This window comes from Colius striatus, chromosome Z (genome assembly GCF_028858725.1).
Source record: "Colius striatus isolate bColStr4 chromosome Z, bColStr4.1.hap1, whole genome shotgun sequence".
Taxonomy (NCBI): Eukaryota; Metazoa; Chordata; class Aves; order Coliiformes; family Coliidae; genus Colius; species Colius striatus.
The window spans coordinates 49,040,128-49,061,348 of record NC_084790.1 but is presented as its reverse complement, the minus strand read 5'-3'; the positions used below and the strand labels follow the sequence as shown (position 1 = coordinate 49,061,348).

At 36.6% G+C, this 21,221-nt stretch overlaps 1 protein-coding gene across 1 annotated transcript in view; it reads left to right on the top strand.

Annotated features, from left to right (window-relative positions):
• Window positions 1-21,221, top strand: part of SCAMP1 (secretory carrier membrane protein 1) — a 43,378-nt gene that overhangs the window by 17,675 nt on the left and 4,482 nt on the right. Inside the window, exons 3-8 of the mRNA XM_062018969.1 lie at window positions 8,336-8,434; window positions 8,709-8,820; window positions 12,056-12,184; window positions 17,280-17,439; window positions 19,074-19,175; window positions 20,189-20,306. Of these exons, the coding sequence (XP_061874953.1) occupies window positions 8,336-8,434; window positions 8,709-8,820; window positions 12,056-12,184; window positions 17,280-17,439; window positions 19,074-19,175; window positions 20,189-20,306 (720 nt within the window). The remainder of the gene's footprint in view (window positions 1-8,335; window positions 8,435-8,708; window positions 8,821-12,055; window positions 12,185-17,279; window positions 17,440-19,073; window positions 19,176-20,188; window positions 20,307-21,221) is intronic.

Here is a 21,221-nt window from a genome sequence, read left to right as displayed (position 1 = left end):
AAAAACAGTCGACTTAGTTTCCCTGACCAAGTGTGTATTATATCATGATATAATGTAGTATTATCCAGTAATGGCTGGAGGTTAGTACTGTCTTCACAATACAAGTCTGAACGATTAGTGTTAAGAGTTACATCTTTAAAAAGACAGAATTGCTGTGTTGCTGTGAATGTCTCAAATCTTGTGCAGGCTGTAAGTCAGTCAGGTGTCTCTTACATACTCAGACCCCTAAGCCATCACACTTGCATAGATAACAAAAGGCACATGAGCAGACAGGTGTGACAAAATAAATGCCAGGTCACAGGTTGCAAGGGACCTCTGGAGGTAATCTTTTTCAGTCCATCCTGTTCAAAGGTGGTCACTAAGTTACATTGCTCAGCATCTTGTCTTCCAGAGTTTTGAGTATATATATATATATGGATGGAGATCCCAGGACCTCACTGGCCAACCCGTTTCAAGTGTTTGGCAGTTCTTCCAGTGATTTTTTTTTTTTTCTTTCTTTTTTTCTCCCACAAAATCTAATTAATTTTCTGTGTTCCAACAAATAACATGATGTGTAATAACAGCATCATCATCTTTTCCTACCAATACTGCATGTATGCTGATCCATTAGGGAATCAAAATGTATCTGTTTCACTTCTTATGTTTAGTAAATTATTTGTTAATTACAGCACAGTTTTGCAGTTTTGTCCTGATATATAAGCCACGCTTTAGTCCAGTAAGCATGAAATCAGGAAATTGAAGGTGTTTTGGAGGATGACTGTGCCACTCTGCTAGGTGAGAAACATGGATCAAGTCTTGTTTTCAAATTTTCATTATGTCTGACATGGGAAAAAGTCTTCCAGGTGGATTGGACAGTTAAATTTAAGAAGGGAAGGAAGAGGCTTTACTTCTCCTGGCCTGAAGCCACCTGAGAATCCTATGTCTACTCACCTATTTCTGAGACAAGAAAAGGCACAGTAGTTTTTGGGATGTTCTGATGTGAACTGCAGAAGATATTTGTTAAAGAAGTTACCTGGCAAGTGCCAGATTCACTAGTTTCCTTCAAAGATACCTCAGCAATTTTTATTCCTAGAAATCCTATACCAATAAAAATCAAAATAACATACACAAAAGTGCATTAACAGGTGAGAATTCCTGTTCTGCTTAATAGTTACATATTTCAGTATCTTTATGAAATGTCCTTTAATTCTAAAAACTTGTTCCTGCAGTTATCTAGTTTGACATCTTGAGGAATTTTACAGTTACTGATCAAGTGTGTGTCTTCCACTTGCATCTTTTGTGCTGATAAAACCTTTGAGGTAACTTTAAAAAGTGAATGTTTGCTTTTGATTCTAAATAGTAAATAAATTGCTGCTACAACCAGCTCTAGTCTGATGACTTGGCAGAAGTGTTCCCTCAATAAGATTTACATTTACTATGTACAGTTCTTGTCTGTATTAAATGCATGTCCCTTCCTAACCTTTTAAAAAAGAGTCTGAACTACTACTTTCCACAATGCCTTCAATTTTAGACTTCATGGATCTTGTCCTATAACGCTTAGACCTTTTGAGACAGTTTTTCAATACAGGAACTTAAAAATACATCTCTGTCTCAGAATGCAGGGAACCTACTGTATGATAGCTAACATAAATGTATTTTTATTGGATTTTTTTTTTTTGCAGCTTTTTAAATGAAGTTTATTTATTAATTGAGCTAACTTCAGAGATGGCAATTAGAGCAAATCTGTGCTCATTCTGTATTTGGACATTGATTGGACACATTAACTTCTAGAATTATGCTTTGTCTTGCCGTTTAAATAACTATCCAAAGAAATGTCTGCATTAGTGTTTTGTCTACCAAGCCAATAGATGATTATTTCTTCCACTTTTCTTGAGTATGTTTTAATTTCATAGATGAAGCAATACTTGTTTTGGGTACCTTGTTTACATTAAGGCTTAGAGTGCATAACTTCTGCTTTATATTTCTTGTTTGTTTGCTTTATATGCATTTTTATTGAACTTTCGGGTTTTTTCAGTGATTGCTGAATACTGGGGAAATATTTTTATAGGACAAAAGAAGTAGTTAAGTAGTATCTGACAGTTTTTTCATTCATCATCTAGTATGTTGGCTGAATTTTATTTAAGTGCATGTAATTATTCAGATGTGCTGTATAGTGTTCAAGCTGGAAGATAAACCCTCACTGATTTAACTTCAGTAGTTCAAGACTTGCTACTTCAGCTGGATGCACAGAAGTCTGTTGGGCCTGGTGGGATTCATCCCAGGGTACTAAAAGAGCTGGCCAGTATTATTGTGGAATCTCTTTCTGTTATTTTTCAGTGGTCTTGAGAGTCTGGAAAGGTAACAGTTAGAAACTGGAAAATGTTATGCCAATTTTCAAGAAGGGTAAGAAGGAAGACCCTATTAATTACAGGTCTGTCAGCCTCACTGGAGTGCCTGGTAAAACTATGGAGAAGGTTATTCAGGGAAGTACTGGAAAACACTTGAGAGACAATGCAGTCATTGGTCATAATGAGTGAAAGTATGGAGTACGAAAGTACGAAGTTGTGAGGGGAAAATTCTGCTTAACCAACTTAATTTTCCTTTATGACAAAGTCATCCATCTGGTTGACTAAAGGAAGATAGTAAATACGGTGTTTGTGGATTTTAGGAGGATTTTGATACTGTTTTACAAATCTTTCTGTGCAGAATGTTCAACAGAGATAGATTAAGTCTGTCACATGTTAAGTAAGCAACTGGCTGTCAAATCTAAGGCTCCAAAGAGGTATAGTAAATGGGGTTATATCAGGCTGGTGGACAATCACCAGTGGAGTTTCCCAGGGCTCAATTTTAGGGCCAATGCTGATGATACTAAACTAGAAGGAGCTATGGACTCCCTTGGAGTTAGAGAGGCCTTACAGAGAGATCTGGTTAGATTAGAGAGCTGGGCAATCGCCAGCTGTGTGAAATTTAAAAAGAACAAATGCTGAATTCTCTGCCTGGGGCCAGGCAGTCCTGACTATTCCTACAAACTAGGGGACAAGAGGCAGGAGAGCATTACAGCAGAAAGAGCTGTAATGGGGGTTTAGGTTGGTGGCAAGTTGAATATGAGTCAGTGTGCCCTGGCTGCAAAAATGGTGAACGATGTCCTGGGGTGCATCAGGCACAGCATAGCTAGGCCAGCAAGGTGGGTGAGTGTCCCACTGTACACTGGTCAGAGGGAGTGAGCAGTTTAGACCCCAACCCTGAGGAGATGAACTGGAGTTGCGGTGCCCTGTTGGAGTGTCCCATGTAGGGCTGCCTGGTGTGTGGGAGAGCCTGAGCTGGAGCAAGGGAGGGCTGATGAGGAGCACTTCTCCTCAGGAGTGTGGTAAGCAGCAAGAGATATCAGGAAAGGACTGATGGCACCCCCCATTCCTTGTCCCTGGTGCTGCTTATGAGGGGAGGAGGAGGTAATGACACTGAGCTTGGGGCTCTGAGCCTGACAATAGAAGGGGTGAGGGAAAGAGAATCTTGAAGAGTTGGTTGCACTTCCATCTTTTGGCCTACTCTGTATTGGTTTTTTTCCCATTGGATACTTCTGTTTGTTATGTTTTGATTTGAGGCAGATTAAATTAAGTTTAGTTTTCTTCCCCAAGCACAATAGCCTTGTCTCTTTTGTCCGGGACCGTAAGCAGCAATTTGAGACCTCTCTGTCCTTTGGGAGTTCCAAAGTCTGGGGTACTTGAGTCTAATTGTAATCTTTTGTTCCTGGATGTGCCTAAGCCACGACAGCATTGAATTGAGATCTTTGAATAATAACTTGGAAAAATAAATACATTAAAGCAGTACTGAACTTCCACCATTAGATTTGGGCACTCACACTTCATTCCCTTCTGTATACATTATGAAGTAAGACAAGTGTCCTGGTTTCGTCTAGGATAGAGTTAACTTTGATGAGGAAGTAGGAAGGGGCACAGCATGGGCAGCTGACCCGGGCTGGCCAACGGGTATTCCATATCATATTGACATCATGCCCAGTACGTATAGGCAGGGAGCTAGTTGGGGGCAGGGCTGCGGGAGCCTGGGCTCCACTGCCGGTCAGTAGCGGTGGTGTTGGGTCCCGGGTGGTGAGCAGCTGCAGCACACACCGTTCCTTTTGTATATCCCCTCATTTACTGTTAAAACTGGGGGTTTTTTCCTGAACTTGTTTCTTCTTATTTTTGTTCTATTAAACTGTTCTTATTTCAACCTATGCAGGTTTTTCCCCTTTTTCTCTGGTTTTCTCACGGCGGAGGAGTGAGTGAGGACCCTCATGGCTCTTTGTTCCCGGCTGGACAAAACCACGACAACAAATAACTATGAAAACACAGTTGTGTACAAATACATGTGTGACTCTTTCTGTACTTAATGAACAAATGCTACTATATTTCAACAACTAGCTCTATCTTGTGAATACAAGGGCTGGAATGAAACTTTTGCTGAGATTATATTTTTAGTACATATATCAACCTAGCAGAAATTCTGCGAAGATCAGAAATTAACAGCAGATGTTAAAGCAGATATGTGTTTATTTTTCTTACATTTCCTTACTACCTCCAAGTTTCTTACAAAGTCTCTAGTTTTTCTAATATCATGCCCTTATTCCATCAAGTGATATTAGATTGTTCATAAGTGATACTAAACACACCATAAAATTAATGAATGATATAGACATACTGTCACACAGAAGTAGCTGTTTAGATGCACCATAAGAAAAGATAAACCATACTGACCTTTTTACTGCTTTGCACTGTCAGGTGTGCTATGTCAGGTGTACTACTGGGGCAAGACAGCCTTTAGAAGAGTAGATGCTGTTTACAAAGGAACCCTAGGGGCTTGAACTCTGCCAAGCTAAGTGTCAAACTGTAAGGCAAGCTCAGAGGAAAAACTTGTAGGACAACTTGGGAAACTTTTTTTTTCTGAAAGCAGGAAGCTTCTGCTATCCTTTAAGGTTGTAAAATGTTGTAGAAGTACTATCAGAAAATAATAATATAGAAAATAGCTAAATTAATTGTTTGTTTATGGGAGAATTCTCTTAAACTTGAATTCTCAATAGAATAAGCTTTAGAGAAGTGATAACTTGCCTGCGATAGGTGATCAGTTGAGTGTTGATAAAACCAAGATAGAAAATTGCTAAAGCATGAACCGGAATGTAGCTCAACTGGCTTCATACTAGAGGAGGGAAAAGTGACAGCTGTCACACTCACTACAGAAAAAGCTCTTAAAAGGATTCAAGAAATTAAGAGTCCCAGAAGATGTAAATTCTATACTAGGCAAGTAGGGGGGCAAAGACTTGTGGAAACATCTACTAGACATAATGCTTTCTTGGGGTTTGTTTGTTTAGGGTTTATTGTTTTGGCTTTTATTAGAACTCTACCCAGACAGGTGCTTTAACCTTCAGTTGCCTTGACTGCTGTGTCATTCTTGCAATAAGTAATGGACTGTAGCACACAGATCTAACAACATGAAACTTGAGGCAGCTGCAGAACCTGAAATATAAAATTAGTGTCTTCCTTTGTGTTACTACAGCTGTATGATTTTTGAGAGACTGAGGCCTGAAATACTGTAGTGCCAGTCATACTATGGAATATCCAAACATATACATGATTCTAAATCATGTACCATCCTTGTAAAAGTCATCCTAGCCTTTCAGTTGGAAACATCGATGATGGTCCAAACAGTCATACTTATTACTGTAAGGATATGTAGAACATGAAAGCATCTGTTTCATGAAGGTGATAGATATTTTTCAGTTAAAAAGGAATATTAAGTAAAGGGAGGAGCAATAAATAAAGGCAGAAACATAAACCTGATAGGTAGTAACACGGACAAAATGGAAGGCCAAGCTTTCTGATTGGTTCCGTTTTTTAGCAGCATTGCAGTGTGTTAGGACGAAGTGTCTTTCAAGGATGAATATTTCGAAGTTCATTGTTTAGATATTTTCTAGTCTTACAATCCACCCTTTTCCACAACTAGAGTTAATAATGCTAGTATATTTTATAGTATTATGAGAAGGGTACTGGAGTCTTATCTAGAGATTGTGAAGTGTGAAGTCCTGCTCATTAGTCTATCTGGCAGCTGCTTGTTAGTTATGCTTTCAAAGCTATTGTTACTTTAGCCACAGAGCTGTAATAATCAAAATCCTTTTTGGGAGCTTTTTTAGCATTACTCTGGTCTATAATGCGTAAGAATTTTTGTTGAGTAGCTTTTTGTTACTTCAGTGCAGGTTTTGCATCTTATTTGAAGATTGTTGTCTAGTTATTATAGGAGTTTTCATAGAGGACTTTTTGCTTGTCACAGAACTGTACAAAATAAGGAATATCAATAACATTTAGGTTGAATATACCTTTAAGGTCACAGAGTCCAACCATTTACCTAACACTGTCTAAACCACCAGTAAACCATGGCTGTAAGCACTGTGTTTGCACTGGGGATGGTGAGTCAACCACTTCCCTGGGCAGCCCATTTCAGTGCTTGACAACCCTTTCAGTGAAGAATTTTTCCCTGATATTGAATCTAAACCTCCCCTGGTGCAACTTGAAACCGTTTCTTCTTGTCCTATCACTTGTTACTTAGGAGAAGAGACCAAGAAAAACCCCCCTCACTAAAGTGTTTTCCTCAGGCAGTTACAGACAGTGCTAAGGTCCTCTGAGTCTTCTTTTCTCCAAACTGAACAATCCCAGTTCCCTCAGCTGCTCTTCCTTGGGATTGTTCTCCAGATCCTTCATCAGCTCCATTGCCTTTCTCTGGAAACACTCCTGCACCTCAATGTCCCTCTTGTAATGAGCGGCCCAAAACTAAATGCAGGAAGTGCCCAGTACATGGGGAGAGCCATTTCTGTGGTCTTGCTGGCCACATTATTTCTGCTACAAGCCAGGATACCATTGGCCTTCTTGGCCACATGGGCACACTGCTGGCTCACGTTCAGCTGGCTGTTAAGCAACACCCCCAGGTCCTTTTCTGCCAGACAGCTCTCCAGCTGCACATCCCCAAACCTGTAGAATTGCATGAGGTTGGTGTAGCCCAAGTGCAGAACTGAAGCCTTCAGTTGTCTTTCCTATAGCACCGAGTAGTCTTTCTTAGGATGAAAATCTTAAATCACCAAGCATTTCTGAGAAATAAGACCTCTCTGATATCTCAGTATTTTGTTAAGAGCTGATGTGTAAGGTGGAAATACAGTTCTGAAATGCTGAAATCAGCAGATGTTAGTGATATGCTGCGTTGTCACATACAGTGGTGGAGTTTACTCAGATATGACATTTTCTCCTCAGTCTATTGCATTTGTGCATCTGAAAAGATGGCATGTTCTTAGGGCCAAGTCATAATTTTCAGAGTTAGTTGTGTTTATTTGATTCTTGCTTTGGTTTAAGGTGCTTCAGTGTTGAAAACTTTGCAGTTCTTACTGTGTTTTTGTTACTGATTTCAGTCTTATTAGGTGTAAGTGATGTTCTGCCAGATAGGATCACAGAACAGGGAAGTTTCTCATGTTGCAGTCCCTACACAAAGAAAGGATTGTAGTTTCCCACCAAGTATATTTATGAATAAAATATCCTCATGGTACTGCTGTACTCGTGTACAATGGTGAAGTTCAGTAGATAACTTCTGGGCAATAGTTTTTCCCCTTGGTTTGGTAGCTTAGTAATTAACATTGTGTATGGTAAAAAGATTTGGAGGATGAGAAATGGGAATAAGAAGGAGAGCTTTTTTAAAAAAAAAAAAAAAGATAAAAAGAGAAAACCCTGACTGTGAAAAGCTTCTTGTAAGCTGTACTTTTTTTATAGGCAGTGACCAAATGAATGAACTGACAGTGCTGCTTGAAACTAGATATTATGGTACATACTGGTAGAATAGTTAGGCAATAGATTATGGATGTTGATTTGGAAAATTTAATATGGTCCATTGCTTCTCTAGTTAACCAGATGTTACAAGCCTTTGTTAAGTAGAAAGCTCTGGAAGACATTATTAATATATGACGTCATGTTTCAGAATGTGAATAAAGACTGTTAAATCCTGCAGATCTCTTAAACACTAACTGTCCTTACTCATATTTATGTCTGAACAAAATTATTATTCTATTTATTTTCTACCGGTCCCTAAAATTCCATGTGTAATTATGGCAAGTTGTAGAGTGTAAAACCAAGTAAGCAAAACACTGCACCACAGAATATAGTTAACTTCTTTTTCCTAAAGGTTATAAATATTGCAGGTATCGTATCAGATTTTCAACTTATCAGTAACACTTCCTTTAAAACAAACAGATTGTTTTTTACAGAGATAATATAAAGATGTTTATTAGAATAAGCAACTGTGTCCCTATAATTGTCTCCTGTTTTCTTAGCCTCCTCCAGGAAATGTGAAAATGCCTAATGTACCCAGTACTCAGCCAGCAATAATGAAACCAACGGAAGAACCACCTGCTTACACACAGATTGCAAAGGTCTGCCCGTAATTTTCAGGCACTAGATTCCTTTTAATTACACTTATTTAAATACACCTCTGTAATGATGTCTTTTATAAAATAGGCATTGCTTTCTTAATGATTCGTGAAAATGAATACTGCCTTTCAGTAATTGGTTAATCCATTAATTAATGCAATTTTAGGTCAGTCTTCATCCATAACTAGAAATGCTTAATTATGGAAAAGAGACTTGGAATATTTCTTTTGTGGTTCTGTTTTTTTGTCACTATCTAATGACTCTTGTTTTGTACAGGAGCATGCCTTGGCCCAGGCAGAACTGCTAAAGCGTCAAGAAGAACTGGAAAGAAAAGCAGCTGAACTAGATCGCAGAGAAAGGGAAATGCAGAGTCTCAATCAGCAGGGGGGTATGGATGAAAAAAATACCTCTTTAAGTTCGAGAAATTTTACTTTTTCTTTGAAAGTGTTTTAGTTTTACACTGGCATTGTGAAACAGATCAAAGAGGAAGGGGTTTTATAATCTCTTCAGGGAAGTTAAAGTTTCTCTTTCTTGAGATAACATTTAGAATGAATGAAAACTGACCTGCCCTGTGCAGCTTTTCACTGTAAAAATATCAAATGTGGCCTCAGTTATGTGTTACTTGCTGCTATCAGCTATTTTTATTTTAGGTTAGTATCTAAGTATTACTATTGAATAGAAATGGAACATTTTGAAGTAAAAGTATCTGCGTAAGTCACATCTCTTTGATATAATTTCTGTCAGTATTTATAGCTGTGGGAGTACTTTCCTGTTTAGAAATGTTTTGTGTTTTGTTATCTTTTGCTGTTACAGACATAATCTATGTAAATAGCAGAAAGATCTGTTATTACCCTTTTATTAATTTCTCATGTGACACTTTGGAACCCATAATCAAGAGTAGTATCTCATTTTGCCACACACTGTAAATGTGCTCTGCGGAACCATGAGTTTCTGTATGGCACTTTCACAAGTGAGAAGATTTACATCTTCCTAACTGAAGATACTTTGTGAGAGGTAGATCTATGGGAATATTCCTTTTCAAAAGGAAGGACTTTATACTGAAGTTAAGAGAAGCAAACCGCAAAACACTGTATGCAAGCTTGACTTTGTGTGGTTTTTTTCACTTGTGTCCAGAATTCTCACTTTTATTTCTACATCTGCTTTCTTCTTTAAATATGCAGTAGTACAATTCTAGATTGCATAATTGCTTAGTAATTCAAACGCTCAAGGAATTTTATAGACTGGATTAGAATATTTTCAGTTGTAAGAGACTACAGCAATCATCTAATCTTATTCATTGACCAATTTGGGGTTGACCAGAATTTAAAGCTTGTCATTAAGGTCATTGTCCAAACATACTGTAAACACTGATGCTCAGGGCATCACCCACCTCCCTAGGAAGCCCATTTCAGTGTCTGACCAGCCTCTCAGTGAAGAAATGCTCCCCAGTGTCCAGTCTAAACCTTCTCTGGTGCAGATTTGAACCATTTGCACATGTCCTATCACTGGGTACCAGGGAGCAGAGACCAGCACCTCAATTTCCACTTCTCCTCCTCAGGAAACTGCAGAGAGAAGTCATATACCAGTCATTTGCTAGGATCTGAGACTGGGAATTACTGTTCTTTTCCTGAAACAATAATCATGGCGATAGTGTTTTGTAATTAAACCATTTTTATTTTATCAGTATTTGTTCTTTTCAGTCTCTGTATTAAATATCTGTACCTCTTCTTGCAGATAATGATTTTTGGTGTTTTTTTTCACTTTCTTCTCCACATATTGCCCTTCGTCTGATTTCACTAACTTCCACTGAGGTCTCGATTGATTACTTTTTCCTCTTCTAGACCTTGCGGACAGTGTTTTTCATCGTTATCTTAGCGAACCTGACTCTGATACCCTGTGCGTGTTTCAGGAGATTTCTAGTACGGGTATTTTTTATTAGGTTGCATCATAGTGCTTGAAGAATCCATGAAGAATCTAATGGATTCTTTAGGAAGACTGAACAGAGAAGCGAGACCTCTTAAAGCTTTAAATATGATATTAGTTTTTTGCACTAAACAACTGTGTAAAAGATACTACAAATTAGGAATTGTATTTTGTGACAGACAAGAAAAACACTCAGTCCCTTTTGATGTTTTTTTTTTTTCCTACACACTCATTTGATATAATTTGGAAACACTGTATAGGGTGTCTTGATTGGAGGACAGAGTCTTTTGCAGTACTCTGGCTGTTTGCAGTCCATTTAAGATGTTGGATGCACATTTAGGACACTGTCCTCACAGGCAATTGACCACAGTACAAAGGTCTTTAAGTTGGCAGATCAGCTCAGCTCTGGTGTCTTCCATCTCTGCTCATGTCCTGTGCAGTATTGTATTTGAGCCAATTAAAGTGTGTTGCTTCCTCTTCCAGACAGTTAATTTGAGAAATCTGTGCTTGCATGAAGCTAGTGTGAGGGTGTCTGCATCCATAGTGTAGGCATGTCATTGAAATTATGTTAATAAGCCTTGAGGTGGTAACATGTGTTGAACAAAATAACTCTGAGCTAGCTCTTTAGTTTTTAATAGAGAACAGTATTTGATTGCCTTCTGTATGCTTCCTGGGCCAATAACCTGCTCTGAAGGGCTAGGTCAAAATTTCAGTGGAAGAGGCAGAAAACGTAACAGCTACTCAGTGCTATGGACCTGTTGTACAGAGCTAACAGTTTGCCCGAGTGGTGATACAAGCAAAGGATGTAATGCAAAGATGTAAGTTTTACAAGTTTTCTGTTCTGATCAGATGAATTGCTAGTGAAGATATGGTTGAAGATAGACATTGCAAACAAAACCTTGTCAGAATTTTAAATAAAGGTCCCTTTAGGTTAGCCTCTAGTTCAGCTCCACTTTTGGAACATGGTGATTAATCTGTCTCTTGCATCCAGAATTTGAAATGCTATGGTAAAGGTTTGTTGCAATTATTGTCTCCATTGAGTCTCTGAATCTGTGCTTGGTATGACTTGTGTTGGGCAGAATTTATACTCTAGCCTGTGAACAGATCAACTTACAGGAAATCTATGTGTCTGATACTGTGTCCTTTATGGTGTCACACAACTGTACCACAATAGAGTGATGCTGTAGGGCATCTTGCAAGCATTTCAACAGTTGCTGTTCTTCAGGCTTATAGGCTTCTAGGTAAGGCTTAGACTGTAAAGTATATTGGGAACTAGTTCAAAGTGTTAGATGTAACCTGATGTTAAAAATACCAGGATTCTGAGAACGAAGAATGCTTTTCAGTTCTCAGTCCTTGTGTTCAACAAAGTATGTGAGTACGGTAGGACTTTCGGAAAATATGTGTTTAAAATCAAATTGTTTTTCTGCTGATATCTGCTCATTTTAGAAACTGTCAGGTGCCTCTTTTACATTACACAAACCAAGAATTTTTTTTTTTTTTAACTTCATTGTGTTTTATTTCTAATATTAATTTTCAGCATTGTGTGAGGATTACTCTCAGTTTTTGATAGCCCAAGATATCCACACACTTGTGAAACTCATGCATAAAACAAGTCCAAATGCAGATGTCTTTCTAGTGTACAGATATTAAAACTGTATTGTAAATACTTTTTTTCTCTTTTTTTCCCCTCTGTTTTGCAGGTAGAAAAAATAACTGGCCACCTCTTCCTGAGAATTTTCCAGTAGGTCCTTGTTTCTACCAAGACTTTTCTGTAGACATTCCTGTAGAATTCCAGAAGACAGTAAAGATTATGTACTATTTGTGGATGTGTAAGTATTTTTTAAAAGAATAAACAAAGTATCTGTTCAAAGTTGATAATATATGCCTGCTACTTTGGCTTTTGCAACATCTGTAATGAGAAATTGCTTTAAATCCAGAAGTCAAACGTTGAAGTCTTTTTAGTAGCTTTCGTTTTGAAAACATTTGTTATTTCATAGAAACTTCCCCGGAAAAAAAGGAGGAGGATTTGATTCTAGTATATTGAAGAATCAATCTGTGTTAGAGCTATCCTCTGTACACTAAAATATACACCAACTTTGTGGGGTTAATCTTGCATGTTAATTGTTTAATTTGTGGGGTTAATTTCATGTCCTGTGTTTTGCCTGGAGAAGTGCTGGATGAACCAAATGTAGAGATGTTACAACATTTGTTTCTTCTGCCTTGTCCAGTGTGATGAGAGCCTCATAAGTATTCTGAGACAGAGGAGATTCCAAAGATTTAGGTGCTTGATGACTGTAGCATACTAAGGGAATGTGAATTTCAGAACTTCGTGATATTTGTTTTCAGGGCTTCAGATTTAGTTAACAAATCTCCTTAATTTTACCTGTTACCTCTGTAACCTTACTACTGTAGTTGAAACATGTAAAATGAGCAGTCAGTGTTGATTTAAGTGAATTCCACTTCTTCATATTCATTGCTGGCCATTAGTCTTCAAATATGCAGCTAAGTCCACTGTAGAATGTGTGACTAGTCACTCTTGTTAATCTGACAGAATTTTAAGAGTTATATAAAATATAATATGAAGTACTCCAGAATCTTAGGATAGTTACTAATTCTGGCCTTCTGCAGAACTGAGTTCTGAGAGTCTCCTGTGTTTCAAACAGAAGGTGAATCTGGGCAGTGAGAACTGGTAAATTAATACTGATTTTCTTCTTCCTTTTTACATCAGTAAATGAAGGAAACAGCTATATTACAGCATTTCAAAATATATAGAAATTGTTCTATTATACTAATGTGACAGATTTTCTTCTAGGTAGACTGAAGTTTTAACTAAGTCTTTCTGGTCCTTTTCAGCTGTAATACTCTCTGATTTAGAGATTAGGAAGGAAGGAAGGAAAAGGCATAATAAAGGAAAAGAAAGACAAAAACCCCCCTGTTTTTTAGACTGAAAAACCATGATTTAATACAGAACTCTGTGCCTTATGGCTGGCTACTGAATCAATCCTTGTGACTTTTCTTTCCTGGGATTCTTAGGTACATGGTTTTGCTCATTTTTCATTATAGTGGAGGCACTTACACCATAGCACACCAGTCAGCTTCTGCTTTCTGCTCTACCTTATGTTTTATTTCAAATTGGGATAAATCTAGTTCTTCATGTTCAGCATTTGGGAAGTAGGTTAGGCTTTCTACTTCCTGTTTAGCAGCCCTAGGGACAAAACTTTCAATTTTCTGTGTGTTAGTTTTATATACTTATTATTGGTGATTATATATCTGAGGAAACTCTCGTTATATGTTTCAGATTGATATACTCTGTCTCATCGGAAAACAAATCTCATTGTATCCCTGTTCCATCAATTCATCCATATTTTCTCTATTTGTATCACACCCCAGAGTTTTCAGATTCTTTAATGTGGTTTTATCTTTGCACGTTTTTTGTGGGTTTTTTGTTTGTTTGTTTGTTTGGAGTTTTTTTGATGGAGTGTTCCCTCATTTTTGTGAACTACAGCGATTGATTATCAGTGGCTTCTGCCAGCGAAGCCCTTCAGTTCTGACTTAGTTTTGTGGCCATTGCTATTTGTGGCTTGCAGGATAGAATGATACTTTGCCTGGCTTGTTAGCACTGAGCACTACATTTTAGGTCTTTCTGTGCTACTAGTGAGATGTCCCATGTCTTTTGTGACACTTATCTAGCACCAATTTTTTTTTGTCTCAAAAGCCTTTGTTTTCTGGCTGCTTTCCTCACAGGCTGATAGAACCTACAAAATGCCCAGTACTGATTTTTTCAAAGAATATTTCTTAAGTTTCAAATCAAAGAGCTGCTTAATCTTATGGAAAGTTTTTTGTGACACTTGGGTTTGTCACTTTATATAGGTTGTGAATAATTCCATTTTCTGTGGGGAAAAAAAAAGATTTTTAGATGTTTTCAAAGATGAATAACTTAAACTGAAGATTGTAGTAGAAAAATAATAACCAAAAGTGCTAGTTTTGGTGGTTTTTCTGTTTTGAGGAGTTTCATCTTATCTATCCTGTCTGAGGATATGGTCAAGAGTACATGTATCAGTCTGTGTTAATGTTTGTTCTGCCTGTTCCTGAGAACCTCCAAGGGCAGACAATTTATAATGAAAAGTCCCTCCAAGCCTGCTCTAGTCTGTTGTTGTCTTTTATCAGTAGAAGGTGTTTCCTGGTATATAATTTAATTCTTGCTTCCTGTCTTTAATCTTCCCTGTTCTGTCGACTGTTTTTATGGAGAACACATTTATCTCCCTTATCCATCTCCTTTTGGCTAAATTAGCATAGTTTACTCAGCCTTTCTTTGTAGGTTATGTTTTATAGAAGTCTGGTTGGTTGATTGCTCTTACAGATTTTGCTGCTTGGTCCGCTCAGTATTGTTATTGTGGGGATTTTCAGTGTATAGCATCAAGATTTTTGCACTGTGGACCGTGTAAGTACATGAGCTAGGTGTCCTCATGTACTGTGTAGATAAAAAAACCCACCGTTGCTTTTTTAATAGCATATGTTGATGTTACGTGCTAATCTCAGCCTGTTTTAGAATATATTCTTTCCTATGGAAAATACTTCTGTTGTTTATAAGGTATTAGCACTTGTTACCTGCCCCTCTCCAAAAAAAGCAAAACAAACAAGAAACACAAGCCTAAACTGCATTTGAAACCACTGTATGCTCCAAGTTTGCTTGTAATCAGACTTCTCCAGCTTTGTCCTCACTTGTGAGCTGCCTTGTGAGGTTCAAATCCTTCTGTTTTATCAAGGCTTCGTATTCCTCTTTTGCAGTTCATTGTAGGTTAACAGTCCAGCTGATTTCTGGGAATAAGTGCATTCTTTTGTCATGTGTCCTAGTGAGGAGTTTAGTTTCCCAAGAATACCATCAATAAAACATCACTGAAATTAAATAAAAAAATTACAGACCCCTATTATCACATACTCCCAAGTGGGACTGCAAAATAATAATCTCAGTAATGTAGATGCCAAATAGCATTTGGTGCAAATTGTTGTCTTTAACTACAACTCACTTGCAAAAATTAATAGATGATAAAGTGTAGTTAATTAAGACACAGATTGTATAGCTAAGTAGGATTCTTCTGTATAGGGAAGTTTAATAAATATACAGACTCAACTGTATAAATATACAGACAGAGAGAAGGGTGAGGGGAGCGAAAGGAAGATTATCAGTGGAGTCCCATGTCTTCATCTCTAGCTGGCTAATACTAATTTTTTTCCAGCTGAGATTCTCCATGACAGTGGTGAAATAGACCCCTATGTTGCTGGTTTTATCGTGCCAATAAGTATCAGTAGTGGGTGTGATGTTTCAACCCTTTTCTGCACAGATGACCCTCGTTTAAAACTTGCCTGTAGTAATAGCTGCAATTAAGAAAAACGTAGAACTTTCAGAACATTCAAACTCTACCTGAATGTGGATGTTTCTGGTAATCTAGAGGGTCTCTCTGTTTTCCAGCATTGAATAGAAAAAGAAAGAATACTCCTTATTAAGCATTCACATGTTTATCAAAGAATGTCAGTAATTTGGATTTGTATCCTTTTCTGTGCCTTGTGAGGTACACACATATAAATTCTGAAATTAATTGCTTTGCTGACCTCTTGGAACGATGCTAAGATATGTAGCTACATTAAATGCTTTTTATTTGAAGTACAAAGTTTTCTGTTTCTGGTGGCTCTTAAAAAAAGTGTGATTTTTCTGAGGGAAATGTTTTGTTTCATCAGCCTTTCATGCAACAGTGTGAGCATTTTGCTTTAAGATTTTGTACTATTAAGTTGATCCAGAGCTTATTTTAAGTACTAGTTAAGAGGACAGCAAAGAGGTGTTGTCTTTTCAGAATCTTTATTATCTTGGCAGTTCTTCTGTTAACCTTACCTTGCAGTAGAAGGACTAAATTGTTTTTCTGAACTTTAAAAGTCATTGCTGTGTGGAGCAGTTTGTTCACTCAGTCATAAGTACACTATTCTGGTTCACAAGGATAGCAGCTGTCCTCTGAGATAGCAGAATCACGCCTAAATCACAGGCTATTGCTGAGCAAAGATAGAAACTCGTGTTCATATTTTAAGTCCGTGCCAGAGAGCATGAAGTCGTAATGCTTCTTAATACTACTGTATCTTTTTCTGTCCTAAGAATTAAATATATTTTAAACAAACTGCAAGTCATAATGACAGTGCATTTTCTTCAGTAGAAGTTCAATAGTTAACTTGTAACAAGGTCTGCCAATAAGGAAATTCGAGTATTGAGTGAAGCACAGAGCGCTAAAAAGGCAAATATTTAAGATAAGTGTTATAGGAAAGATCTGAATATGCAAAATGTTTTAAAGGATCTAGAACAGCTTCTTGCAGGTCTTGTTTTAGTGAGAAACATTTTTATTAAATGTTTTTTTTTCTTTACTGTTAAGTGGAGTTTTTAGTTACCTGGAAGACAGCTTTTTGATTGACAGATTATTGTTTTTAAATTTTTATTTTCAAATCAGAATGTGTACAGTGACACATTTATGATGCATTTGATAGCATTTATAATATTGGTCTAAAAATATTCAGTAGTCTGTTAAGTACCTGTATCCAATCATTAGTGTAGTAAAGGTAACAAATTATCGCCCCTGTAGAAAACTTTTTTTCATCATTTTAAGTTTGAAAATGTTTTAGTTGTATGACAGGATTTTTTCCTTCATCCTGTTCCTGACAGTACTTGAATTTTCATGTTCAGCACTTTCACTGGGGAATAGAAGGTTTATCTGAAAAGTAGACAACTGTATAAAAAACTGCTGAGGGCATTAAGAAGTTATTGATTTACTGTCAGCATGCTGATGTTTTGTTTAAAAATGCTTAGTTTGGGTATTACTTTAACAGTTGTAATGATGTATTGTATAAACATGACTTAAGTAAGACTGTTTGCTTTTGCTTCTACAGTCCATTCAGTGACACTGTTCCTTAACATCTTTGGATGTTTGGCCTGGTTTTATGTTGATGCTACTCGAGGGGTTGATTTTGGATTGAGTATTCTCTGGTTCTTGCTTTTTACCCCTTGTTCTTTCGTCTGCTGGTACAGACCACTTTATGGAGCTTTCAGGTAACAACTTCAGCTTGACTTAGGATATTAAAAAACTTGTTGAAATGCGTTGACATTCTACAATTTTATTATTATTCTGATAATCCTTTATTATGTTTTCATGAGAGACAAATAGTACATTGCCATTAATTCAGTTGTTGTATTTGAAACACAGATGGCAAATAGTTGGAAATACCATAGAATGTCCCTCAAAATATTTACAGCTTCTGCCATTGACAAAATATTTGTAGGAATATTTAGTTTTGTATTGGGCTGATAAATCTCTACCCCTTTATGCCAAGAATATGAATAAGAAATAGCATCTTAAATTTTTGACTTCCTTAACAAATTCCATAAAAATCTACACTTAAAAATCTTACGATTTTAAATGACATACAGTGTCTCTATTTGAAGTAGACTAGGATTCTTGAGTAGGGCAGGTATTTAGTAGTCAGACTTACTATTTTTCCTGACTTTTAGCAATCTTTGCAGATTTCACAGGCGTAAAGTATTGTAGCTTTGTGTTTAAGAATAGAGTGGTTGGCTTGCATACAAACTTAAACTTATTTCTTGGTGAATATCAACACATAAAGATTGTAAATCTTGTACTCTTACAGTATTTTGTGAGCTTTTTGGGGTTTGGTTTTTTTTTTTTGAAGTGATTCAGGATATTCACAGTTAAAATGCACTAATTCTTGTAGAGATAGATTGATGTCCAGAAACTGGAGTTAAACATATATTTAGCATATATAGGTGTTACTCTATAGACACATCTTTGAAGAATAGTAAAGTTTAACTTGCATTTGCTCTCTAGTAAATCTGTAGCTTTTCTTAGTGAATATTGATTGTTTGGAAATGGAAAGCTACTACTTACATCTTTGAGTTTTGGTTAGTTGTTTAGCTAAAAATGAAATTGTTATTGAACTGAGGTGGTTCAGAAAATAGAAACAAATTTCCTTCTGCAGGTAGAGCTAATAATGGCAAAATCTGATTCTGTGGCTTAATTAAGGGATTTCAACTTTCTTTAGAACTCTGGTAGCAAGTGTATCATATGATCATTAGTTTTGATAGTAATAAGTTGAGGTCTTTGCTGAGATTTTGCCTGTACATTTATATTTGTTTGGGTTTTTTTCCTAACTTTCAGTCTTTGTCAGGCTGACATTTCAGTGATTTAAACAACAAACCTATTCTGTATATTTTGCTTTTAAGTAACAGCTGCTTTAGTGTTCTGGTGTGCATCATGTTTAAGTAATTTAATATTAAATTTTATTTCCTTTTCCAAGTAAAATGTTTTCTTGCCATCCTGCCAGCACTCTGAACTTTGACCAGAATTATGTTGTTCTTTTGCATTGTAGCTAAAACTTCCATATTTAGTCTTAAGAAACTCTGCTATGTGTGGAACAGAAAATTAAAGAATAGGATCTTGTCACCTCTCTTAGAGATGACAAATGGGAAAATACTATATTAAAGAGGAATGAGTGAGTCTTGTAAACAAACTCTTCAAAACACAGAATTACTGATAGTTCAGGCCAGTGTCAATATGTGAAAACACTTTTCCTCTGTTTAATGCAGAAAAACATTTTACAGTGGTACTACAGTATTTGCAAAAGTTATTAATTTCCTGGCCACTTTAACCTTTTTCCCCTCCTTTTTAGGAGTGACAGTTCATTCAGGTTCTTTGTGTTCTTCTTCGTATATATCTGTCAGTTTGCTGTACATGTACTTCAAGCTGCAGGATTTCAAAGATGGGGGAACTGGTGAGTATTCTGTTTGCTGTAGTGTTCTAGTGTCACAAACACTCATATTTGATACAGCAGCTGTAATGCAGTCTGTCTTTTTTTAAAAAAATACTTCATAGATACATTGTTGGACATAAATAAGAAAGTATTGTAGAAGAATAACTCCGCAAGTATGTGGAGTGTCCTTTTAAAGGGAAAGGGTATGAAAGGTAACCTTCATCAGAAAATGCTAATTACAGTTTTAGTTTTAGAGTTTTGTGGTAGCCCAGTTGGACATGGAGGATCTCAAAGGAATTTGAAGAAGATAAGAGGAAATTAAGATTGTTTGTATTTATAGATTTTTCTTTTCTTTTTTTTTTTCTGTGGAAGAATCTTTTCCATCTTAATGTTTTATTTTTCCTAAGGCAACCTGCTTGATTTCAAGCTTGATATTGTATTTTTCTGTTGGTGGTTCAGTTTTTGAAAATGAAATGTTTGAAGTAGATATTAATACAGCAATGCTTTCTATTAGCTAATCTGGTGCTATCTACTGCAAAAAGTTTTCATATTAACCTTGGTTAAGAAAGCATCACTCTGTGGATAAGATTAAATGAGTCTTCCCACATGGTAGGTGTCTGTATGTGGCACGTTTTTGTTTTCTACTGAAAGAAATTAAAAGCTGCCTTTTCAGAGGCATTTCCTCTTCCATGGAATCATGTAGTCTTAAATCAGTCTGAAATGACAGTGTGACCAAAAAAACCCCAAAAGCTGATGAGCAGCTCTCTAATCTCTTCACAGTTCTGCTCAGGGATAATCATCTTTACTACATTTTTTTTTTTACAGCTTGACTGTATTCATTGGGAAAAATGGAAACTAAGCTCTCGAAAGTTATTATAGAACCAAAATACACTTAAGTAAAATTCATGGGACTTTTTCTTCAAAAATATGCAAAACTGACCAGAACCAGAAGGTTATAAAGCTTCCCCTGATACGGATAACTGCGGTTTAATAGCTCCTTTGCTAATAAAGTTTGTCCTTTCTTTTTCCTTCAGTGGATGGATTTCATCTCTTACTGGTCTTAATAAGAGTATTCCTGTTGGCATTATGATGATAATCATAGCTGCACTTTTCACAGCATCTGCTGTTATCTCATTAGTCATGTTTAAAAAGGTAAGTTACATATTATTCTCGTCTTGTTTCCTCTGTTTGATCTGAATTTGGTTTCCTACTTGAGCGATACACTCTTTAAAAGTAATGGGGATCAAATGATATTCTTGGGCTGTGTCATACCTATTAAACATTATTACATGCTGGTTGCACAATGGATGTATTTTCTGCAAACTAAACTGGATAAGAACAGCTTTCAGTGAGAAAAATTGGGAGGTAAGCCCACAAGGAGAGGGTAGGTGAATGTGCTGGACACTGATTATAACTGTAGGTGCCAGGTTGTAACTTTCAGATCTGTGGTAATTTATCAGGCTGTGTGAAGTGTGATTTAAAGGGTTGCCAAGTTTCAGCTCTTACCAAAATCATTCCCATTAAAATCAATAGAAGAAGGAGATGATTGGCACCTTGGAAAATTATTTTTCTTCTATTATATTTTTGTTGCAAATTAGTGATTATGTAGCACAAAAGCTTAAAGAATGATGCTTTTTTCTCTTGATTCCTTATTGTAAATTTCCATCCAGAAGAGTGAAGTTTAGATACTAATTTGCTAGTAAGTGTTTGATGTCATTTAGAAAACGTGTAACTGAGAATTCTGCTGGTGATGTGATCACTACTCTAATAATTCAACTTCATTTACAGTTACATGTAAAGACTTTCCCATACTTAAACTCTGCAAGCCTGTTTACAGTAAGATAGGAGTTTGGAAATGTTGCCTGGAGATGTCCCTCTCCTTCTTACTTGTTTTCTGGACAAATATGTAGGTATAGGAGAAAGAAACAATCAAGAAAAGTGTATGGGGGAGCATTTTTTACTCTGTTCCTACCATATGCATCTGGATTCTTTTCAAAACTCTGTATATTTATTGTCACTTGGAGTATTTTTATGGATGAGAAAATGGTCACATTTATAACAAAGAAA